Source organism: Kryptolebias marmoratus, linkage group LG12, assembly GCF_001649575.2.
Source record: "Kryptolebias marmoratus isolate JLee-2015 linkage group LG12, ASM164957v2, whole genome shotgun sequence".
NCBI lineage: Eukaryota > Metazoa > Chordata > Actinopteri > Cyprinodontiformes > Rivulidae > Kryptolebias > Kryptolebias marmoratus.
Genome location: NC_051441.1, coordinates 20603624 through 20613879, shown reverse-complemented (window position 1 = coordinate 20613879; position 10256 = coordinate 20603624). Strand labels below are relative to the sequence as shown.

At 40.8% G+C, this 10256-nt stretch overlaps 1 protein-coding gene across 1 annotated transcript; it reads right to left on the bottom strand.

Moving 5' to 3' along the window:
- Positions 1-625: 625 nt before the first annotated feature.
- On the bottom strand, positions 626-9992 carry nags (N-acetylglutamate synthase). The gene is made up of 8 exons (XM_017403881.3): positions 9517-9992; positions 7250-7530; positions 5264-5477; positions 4993-5173; positions 4738-4777; positions 2495-2626; positions 2164-2346; positions 626-1947 (listed from the first exon to the last, which is right to left on the bottom strand). Exons 1-8 carry the CDS (start codon positions 9895-9897, stop codon positions 1767-1769), a joined length of 1593 nt encoding a protein of 530 aa, XP_017259370.1. The 5' UTR covers positions 9898-9992; the 3' UTR covers positions 626-1766.
- Between the last annotated feature and the right edge of the window lie 264 nt (positions 9993-10256).

Genomic DNA, 10256 nt, shown 5'->3' with positions numbered 1-10256 from the left:
ACGCTGCACCAATCCGCCTGTCGATCTCCCGCTCCATTTTTCCCTCATTCGTGAACAAGACCCCGAGATGCTAAAACTCCTCCACTTGGGGCAGGACATCAAAAGCAATGATTAATTTTTATTAGTTGACTTTCAGTTTGGGAGGTTTTCTTATTGCTTTTGTCAGTTTCACGTTATTTCAGAATTTTTTCGGGGCGTTTTTTTCTTTAACAAATGGGTACAAACAGGTTTGTCCGCATTTGTAAGCTTTTAAAATGATCTCCACAATAAAACTAAAGCTGAAACCCATTCCCTAAGGTTACACTTATCTCTTGGTGGTGTGTTTATTTCTGTTTCCTGTTTAGATCTACTCCTCTCATTCTCTACATTAGACAAATTCATGCATGTCTTATTAATCTGTGGTGATGAATGTCCCTTTTAATATCTAGTGAACTGCAGCTTTTGTTAGTGTCTTTGAGCCAAACAACACTAACATTTAGAATGAAAAGAAAACTTAATACACATACAGTAGAAACTATGGCTCAATCACTTCATCTGATCACCTTCATTTTCTTTTAATGTCCAAATAACATTTAAATCCAAATGAACTACATGAGCAAAACACAAATAAATACCAAACACTGAATTAGTTCTTGTTCCAAGTAAAGCCTCCAGGTTTATTATTTTATAAAGGTCATTCCACAGATAAAAGGATGCAGTTTAGAGACCATCATTTACAATAAGGGTGTACAACATGTGCTTTTAATGTGCACATTACTGCTTCTTGGTGTCTTCCCTACAACTGTAGTCCCCTGTCATCCTGCGTCCATTCAAGCACTGCAGGTACTATGAAGGAAATGGGCAAATAAGCCTTTTTAAATCAAATTTCTTAAATAAAAAATAGGTTGGTGAAAACTAACAAGACTTAAAATATTTTCCTATAAGCAGCCAAATACAAAAAGGAGAAAGAAAATGTCCTAATTCAGCCGGGCCAGATGTTCTTCCTGTTGCGCCTCAGTTATTTTATAAACACAATTTAACACTAAATGCTGCAATCTTAGTGAGTTAGCAAAAAATCTTGAACAGTGGTGCCCAAAGCAGAGATGTGTCAGGTGTGTCAAAGCAGAGAAACATTTGAATGACCTCTGCAGAACTTGAAGACCCGCTGAGGGGCAGGGAAACAACTAAATCATGCAGGGTAGTGTTCCTTGACGAGCGGAATTGGGCACCACTGAACTAGAAAGAATGGTGAAAATCAGAACAACAGTGGGTCCAGACTGCTTTTTTACTGTCAAAACCCCAATTTCAAACTCCACAGAACCATATTTTGTGGCGTAAAACAAAAATTGGAAATTCTGAAGGCATTACAACGACAATATACTGAGAAGGTGCTGCAACATCTCAAGAAATCTTACTGATTCCATGTACTGAGTAGGATTCACTGAAAGATGCAGTGCCTGGATGGGTTTTATTTTAATGGGCCCCATTTACAATGCAGTTTAGATGCCGTTTCTCTCTGGAGAGTACTTTTGTCCTGAAAAAAGTTACCACAGTGTGTACATGTTAGATTTTCTTCAGCAAAACTGAAAGAATATATTTTAAGAGTATGATTTATAGCTGCTCGGTGGCTTGATGTCTAAAATGGTACGGAGCACTGTAGCTCCTGGAGTGAAGCTAAAGACAGGTCCGGTCTGAAGGTTTTGAGAAAATAAAATCCTATTCAATAGGGCTGGACTAGGAAACTCTGGAGCTTCAGAACTCAGAACAAGAACAGTGGCAGCAGGGGTTCAGGATTCAGCTGCAGGTGGAGGAGACTGCTGGGAGGAGGTGAGAGGAGAGCTGTGGAATGAGTCTGGGAGCTTCTTGGCGTGCTCCACCAGTGCATAGGAATCCCTGATGTCTGTCAGGCCGAACCAGAATACGGTCCATGCTCCATTTACGAAGCTGCCATCACAGTGTTTAAAGTACCTGGAAAGATGTCGGCAGATTATGAGCCAAATGTTTACCTGAAAAAAGCTCTGAAACAAGAATAAGAGCCCTGATGTAAACGTGAAAAATGTGCAAGCAGAAGGGGCAGAAACAAGCTTGTTGAATTGTTATAAAGTTTGTTTTGATTTACAAGGTATATGTAAAGGTAATGCCAAGATAAATTGCCCAAAAGGTGTCTTTGTGTGTGTGTCTTACCATGGATTAATTCTGTTAGTGGCCCTAGACCTCCAGAACAGTTTCCCCAGGTCTTGTTGAATGCACTCCCACAGGATGTGACTCGTCCCCTGCCCCTGCTTGCTGCTGCTCACCACAAATTTGTCGAGATAAGGAGTGCCACCGTTCACTGGCTCCATGGTAATGATGGCTGCCGCACTGTAGCTAGAGGAGCACAAACACACAATATCTTGCATTCAGCATTCTTGCACCCAGAAGAATTTATTAGGATGTTTGACATCATTCAGACGCTGCTCAGACTTGAAATGGAATCGTGTTTTAAACCGCCGTTTTATTTACTGTCTGCACGCACCCTTCAGAGAGGTAGATGGAGTGCATTCGTCCTTTCAGAGAGTTGATGTAGTCTTGCCTCAGAGTTTTGTCGAACGACTTGTTGATGAGAGCCAGCAGACGCTCCACATTGATCTCATCCAGAGAGCTGTACCTGCACACACACATACAGCAAAAATGTCCTGTAAAACAACGTGTGTTCGTGGGTGCAAGCCAAAGCAGTGGGTGGTATTTATTTAACTACAGGTGCCAATGCATAAGCACCGAAGCTCCCTTATTGTGCTCAGCATTCACACTATCGTTTTCCTGTTTAGCTACTGTTTTTCAAGTTTTAGCTTTAGCATGTGTTTGGCTACTTTAAGGAAAAATTTTGCTAATTTTACCATAAATTTTGCTAATTCAAGAAACTTTTTTTGCTTTTACTGTTTTTTCTGCTTATTTACCTACAGTTTGCAAAATGTAGCTACTATTTTGCTAATTCACCTACAGTTTAGCAATTTCTTCTTTTTTTGCTTTGATTATATATTGCTGATTTTAGCTTAACCATATGTTTTGCTCATTTTAGCTACAGTTTGTATTCATTTTAGCATGTGTGTTGCTAATTTCAAGTTCCATCCATTTTCTTTACCCGAAATTCAAAGTGCCCAGAGAAAACCCACCCATGCACAGGTAGAACATGTAAACTCCACCCAGAAAGGCCCTGGTCGAGAGGTGACCTTCTTGCTGTGAGGCAACAGCTCTAACCACTGCGCCATGCTGCCCTACAATAATTTCAACTTCTGCTTTGTCAATATTAGTAAATGCTTTGTTTTAAAGTGACTGTTTTACTCATTTTAGCTTTCGCGTCTTAGCTTTTGTAATTTTAGCTTTTGTATGTAGCAACTCTTTAGCTAATTTTAAATACCATTCTGTCCTTTTAGCTTTTAGCTACTGTTCTGCTGCTTTAAGATTTTAGCATGTGTTCTTCTCATTTAAGCTTCTGTTCTGTTCATTTTAGTCTCTGTTCTGCTTGTTTTAACAACTCGGTTTTAGCTTAAATCCTTTAGCACTCAGCATTTTCACGGCATTGTCGCTAAAAATGTAACTCCTCCACTGTTAGGTGTTCTTCTTTCATTTCTGTCACAACTTTCAACTAACTGCTGTTTCCACACCATTTGAAAACACCATGCAACAAAAAAAAGAAAAAACAGCAAAATGTGCATCTTAATTTGGGAATAGCATGCTATGACTTTTGATTCCAGTATGGTCTCAATGAAATTAGAAAAAAGAAAATTCTGCATACACAAAAATGGGATTTTGGTGAAATGAGTGAGAAAATCATGCTTCTATGGAGCTCTAAAGCTCAGACATTCTTCACAGTAGAAACATCATTCAGAGATTAAACGGGTCACAGAAAGTTGGACTTTTTGGGACTGAATTGGTATTTTGATATCTTTTATGGTTTTACCACAATCACAGTTTAAGTTTTAGAAATGTTGACGATTTTACTACAAAATGTTCAACTTAATGTGCTAAGTTTCTTTTACTAACACAATCTTTACATTTTCATAAACATTACACTTCTTTATAAAACATCAACATTTTTGTCTTTTTTTTTTCACCCAGTGTGAAAGAAAGACATCCAAACTCTCATTGGCCTCCATTGTATCAGAGCTCAAACATTAATTTTCTTCAAAACTGGCAGTAAAAGGTCTTTTTAACTTATAATGTCTCCACATAAAATATCATAAAATGATAAAAAGTTAAGTGCTACGACCAGATGCTTGTGCCTCTTACGGCTCAGAATTTTTTTTAAAACACAACTTTTAGGTTTTCCACAGCAAGCTTTAATTTCTGCCCTGCGTTTCTGTCAGCTTGTCATAAAAGTTCTGATAGGGAGCGGGAGCCCTTGGTGACCCTAATAAGCCACCAGCAGTAACTTTACCATTTGTTTTGATCTTGGTTCTTTTTACACTTCTTATATAGTTTATAAATCGAAACATATGCATTTTGTCATTTTAGATTATTACAAAAGTAAGACTCAGATAAGAATTGAACTTTATAGAAAAAATGTGATGTTTGCTGGAATTTCACGCCGTACCAGTATTCCCATCCTTCAAAACTTCATCAGAATGCTTGTTTTTTGTGTGTGTATATTTGTTTTAAATAGTGGTTATTTTAAAGGTGTGTGGGAGGTACAGGAAAGTCCCTATTGGAGAGGTTAATTTTTAATTTAAATGTTAGGTTTCAGACTTGTTTACACAGGTTTATGTGTTGTCTACTGACCGGTGTATGGGGTCTCCATTTTTAATTAGTGTCCCAGAACCTGAAAATAAAGAGAAGATGGAAAACAAGCAGTAAATTATCAGACAAAAATATTTCACTTATGTTAAAAAGGCTATTTTAGGGGAAGGGGGAAAACACCTCTGTAAATAAAAATATGTAAATATCCTCTTGGGTTACATCTCAAAATAGACAGCCATCAATGTGTTTACATGTGTCTGTGTACATGAGTCACAGTGGGTCTGTCACAAGCCTTACCCTTGTGGCTGAACAGCTCGGTAAGCAGCGTGTCTGCTGACGTGATCACAGCAGAAGATTCGGTTGGTAGCTGATTGAGAAGCCTGGCGATGGTGGTCACTCTGCGGCGCTCTGCTTGGCTCAGCCACTCCGCCGCAGACAGACCGGGCAAGTCAGCGGGCAATGACACGGTGTCCAGCACCTGCAACCCAATTAGAACACATCGACGATGAGTTGCACCGGATGAGCACATGTTAGATGTTTATTATACACACAAGTGGTCGTGGCATGCCTTGTGTTTTTTAGTCCGCAGGCCTCCTGACTTGCTCAGAAACATGACTTTGTGGGGCTGCAGGGCTCGGGAAATGGCAGCTGTAACTTCTGTTGGGTCCAGCAGCATCGAGCAACCTCGCCCATCCCTCCCCACAGGACAAACCAGCGGGATGGTCCCACAGTCCAGACTCCACTGAAGGAGGCTGGAGTCAATAGTAATGGAAGGTGGAGCGCTGCAGGATAAAAAGTGAGAAATGGTGAGCACATGAACTCACGGATCTCTAGGGGTGTAATAAAGAAAGGGTCAAAGAGAAACAAAAGCATATAAAGATTTAAAAAGTTAGAGACAGGAATTAAGGCTCAAATGAGGAAAGCCTAGGCCAAGGAGAACTCTAATTCAACTACCACATATCTATGTTGAAAAAAAGAAATCTGTTTGTACATACTGCTAATAACCTCCAAATGTGAACAAAGGCTTCAGAGCTGACCACATGTGGTCAAATCACCGGTGACTGATTCAAAATGTTTCAGAAAAAAAAAACGTTAACAGGGCCTTACTGACTTATTGCCAAGTAACCTAATTAGTGCAAAATGATCTTCCAGCTGTTTCTTATGTGCACCACTTACTTTACTTTAGTTTAGCTTTATCTTCCTGTACACTTAGTTTAGTTCTGTACATTTAGTCATATTTAGATCTGTTTAGTTTAGCTACTATTTTTGACTGTCTTAGCTCATGCTTAGATATGTCTGGTTTTACTTCTGCTGTATAGCGGGCCAGGGGTACTTTTAGATAGTTCGGTACTGTTAGTTTTAGTTTTAGCATTGTCATGTTTTAGATTATTTAGCCTTCCTGTACACTTAGCTTAGTTACTGTACAATTAGTTATCATATTCACTGTTGGCTGGATTCTTTGTGCCTTGGTTTAGTAATATCATGTTTTAGTAGTTTGGTTGTCCTGTACCTTTGTCATGTTTTAGCTTAGTTATCTTGTCATGTTCTGTAACTCTGTCTGTAATTTTGTTCTTGTGTTGTAAAGCACTTTGAGTCGCCTCATGCTGAAAAGTGCTATATAAATAAATGTACCTACCTACCTACCTACCTACCTACCTACCTACCTACCTACCTACCTACCTACCTACCTACTTTCACAGCCTTTAGTTGCTCTTCTCCCAACTTTGAAATGTGTTGCTGCCATAAAGTTCAAAATTATTATTTTTTTTTCAAAATAAAGTTACAATTTCTTAGTTTAAACATTTTATATGTTTACTAGGTTCCATTGTGAATAGAATATGGGTTTATGGAATTTGCAAACAATTTAATTCTGTTTTTGTTTACATTTTGCACAATGTCTCAATTTCGTTGGAATCGGGTTGTATATATTTAGGGCTGTATCAAGGGCTGAAAACTATGTGGCAAATTTAAAAAAATAAATGCAATCACTACACATCCAATTTTTGTACCATTAAAGTATTATATTGTATAATCATCCCATCTTGGAAGAGGAACAGCCCAAACAAATCATTAAAAGCCACAAAATAATATGAAATGCATGCCATAATGGGTAGATATAAAGTTCCAACCACATCAGTGTTACATTGACAAAAAAAATCATCAAACTTGGTCTTACTGCTTCCTTTAGCATATCTGCTTCAATAGTAGTGTGTACTTTTTTATATTCAAAATAACTACTTAATACACTTTGCTTATTGATCAGATTGCAACTTTAAAGTTTGTAAGATTCCTCTTTAAATATTTGTCATTTTTATCCCACTGATACCTATATGACAGGATTTTCAAAAACAGGCAAAAAACTGAATCATTAGCTAGTTTCATACTGCAAGAACCTTTTTATAATTCTAACTAAAGAGGCGGTTCCTTTTCTTTATGTGTCTGCACCGCAGGAACTGCTGCAGATTTTAGTAGAACAACTGCCATGACAAAAGATTTGAAGACTGATAAAATGCAAGTAATAGGAACAGATGTCACACAAAAAGTACATCTCTACCTGCTTCCCTGTGGAGCTTCGTGCAGCTGAAGGAAGGACTCTGCAGAGAAGAACGGCAGGACGGTGGCCGAGTGTTGCTGCAGAGCCTCGGTCAGCTGCTGGCAGCGCTCCACTAAATCTCTGGTGCACCAAGACCCGGTGACCGCTTCTGTGGGATCTGACTCCTGGTGCTCAGACCGGCCTATCACCACCACAGGCTTCATGTCCATCCGCTGCAGGAAGGACAGTCCGAAGGCCAGGCTCTGAACCATTTCCCTGCTCTGGAATGATGAGCTGTCCACCTTAGAAAGATTTAAAAATGCAAAGTGATTGCAGTTTGCATAATACCAAACTAAGAAGGATGGGTTTAAGTGAAAGGCTCATCTTTGAGACCCTATCATGGAACAAATGTAGAGAAGAATGAGATTAGTCTCAAACTGGGCTCAGTGTGGTATTTGGCAGGCTAATGCCTCCAAAACCTTTTTACTTTTTTACTTTTATCAGGGTATCTGGCCATATCTTAACTTCCGATTGTGGTTGTAGTTTAGAAAGAAAAAGCAGTAGCGCCTTCACTCTGGAGGACACCCCCACTACAGCGTTAAAGACATCCACCAGGACATGGATGGTTTTTGCAGGGTCTTGATGAGGTCTTCAGGTTCATTCTGAGAACACAGTGGGCTCCTAATTACACATGATAGACTGTGAAGGCAGAAACATGCTTGTTCATGCCGCCCACTGAAATCCGTCAGCCCGCTCAGTGGACGAGTGCGTGCATCCGTAATATCTGTGACTGTGTTGACTGTGCGTGCTGCAGTGCACGCCTCTTCCATCTAAAAGAGTGGTGCCAAAGATACAACTGACAAAAAGAAAAAAAAAGCCTGTGATTCAAACTACAAGCAGAAGAAGAAAAACAACATGGACACTTAATACAACATTGTGTGAGGAGACTTGCTGCTGTCAACATGTGGATAATTTATCACTCAGGGACCACACTGACATAAAAACTATATCTTATTCCAGGTGAGCAATCAGATGAACTTAGTTTCTTTTTTTTCCTTTTTTTTTTTTTTTTTGGATAGACAGTTAACAAATCAGAACATCATCACTACCTATGTGAAAAATGTAGCCTCCTGATTGGAACCAAAAACTGTAAACAAAAACTGACGTGAACCTGGAAGTTGAAACTGGAACAGAAAAAAGCTTCCCTATCGGCTTGTTTCAGTACAAGTTTCAAATCTTGCCCCCTCCATGTAACAGAGCAGGACATTGCTGTTGGTAAAAAAATAAAATAAAGAATACACTGAGATTACTTCTTTATCAGGTGTTGACTCCAGTTGATCCAAATAGTTCCTACTGTGCTGCTGTATATTCAAATATTCTTCTTTTTTTTGCATTTGTAACACAGCACATGTGACACCATGACTGTGTGCAGGAGAGTAGACAGGCTTAAAGCCCAACACTGCTAGTGCACAGGCGCTGGCTCCAAAAAGAAATGAAACATACCAGCTTCCGTTATCGGTTCCCGTTTGCTTCAATTCCCAACAATGAGAGATGGTGGAGACAGTTGGTCTAGTATTATAATATGTCTATAATTGGAATGCCATAATCCAGCTGAACTATGAATAAGCAAAGTCTAGGTGGTTTATCATAACTGTGACAGTGTAACTGTGTCCTGGGAGGAGTGCGGGGGAGCATGGTGGTATCCATGACCCCTCGTGAACCAGTGTGGCTCCGTTGTTGAGAATTTGAAGCAGGTCTGGTCACGCTGGCCTCATGCCTTGGCTACGAACGGAATCGTCACAAGGTCATGGAAACGACTGGGATACCCATAAAGGTAGTGCAATACAAGCATGGTGTGATCTTCTACCTTCAAAAATATTTGACAAATACCACGTTTCTACATATTTGACGCAATCCAGCCAAATTCTAATAGGTCAAGAGAGCATGGTGGGGTGGTCATCTAGTGTAAAGGGGGCTTAAGGAAATTAAAGGTGTGCAACTTTGAAAACTTTTTGAAACTACAACAGCCTACATGGAGGACCATAAGCCAGTATGTATGACCAACTATTATGATAAGTTCTATTCTGATATATGACTGACTTCTCTAAAAAAAAGATGCCCTATTACAAACATCAAATGTACCAATAATGAAAAAAACTGTTATATTTGCTCTATTTAAGGCAACATGACCTGCTGTGATAATAATTTGACTTTTCTTATTACAATTTACCACAATAAATATATATTTTAGAATATTTTCAAAATTTAAAGCGAGCAGATCCACCTACCTCCAGGACAGCAAAGGCAGAAGACTGGGCCGAGGTCGCCCTCTGGAACTGGGTCAGCCAGTAGCGAGCTTCCCGCGGGTTTCCACCGACTTCATTGAGGAACGCTTTCACGTCCCGGTAAATCAGATTACGGCTCGCCTGCGCGTGGCGCTCCGCGGCGGAGACGTAGCCCAGGTTTTCCAGCGGAGCCAAGGCCGCGATTCTGCCCCCGGCGCCGGCTGCCGTGGAGCTCGCCGCGCGGCGCTGGGGGGCGCACATCCTCCGCTGCTTGGGACCGGAGCTCCCCGCGAGCCCCGCGTTAGTCCCGTTGGGGTTCGACAGGTACTTTCCAGCCATCACCATGGCCCGACAGCCAGGGGACCCGCTGTTCACTTTAGACATGTGGAAGGCTGGAAAAGTCCTGAAGCCAACAGACTGAAGGCTAAACCCGGACAGCAGCAGGGGACTCTGGTGGGCAGCCCCCTCCCCCCCCCACAGCTGTTTCATTCAACAAGCTGCTGCGTCGGCACTTCTCAGGTTTCAATAGGTCGACACATGAGGGGGGAACCCTTTGCTCCCACAGACGGGGTGAGGGGTGGGAGGCCTGGCGGGGCCAGGGCCCAACAGCCTAATGCCAAGGCCTATGCTTCTTTTTCTTTCAGCTGTTTCCTTTTCAGGGGTTGCCACAGCGAGTCATCCTCCTCCATCTAACTCTGTCTTCTGCGTCCTCTGTCCTCACTCCAACTACCTCCATGTCCTCT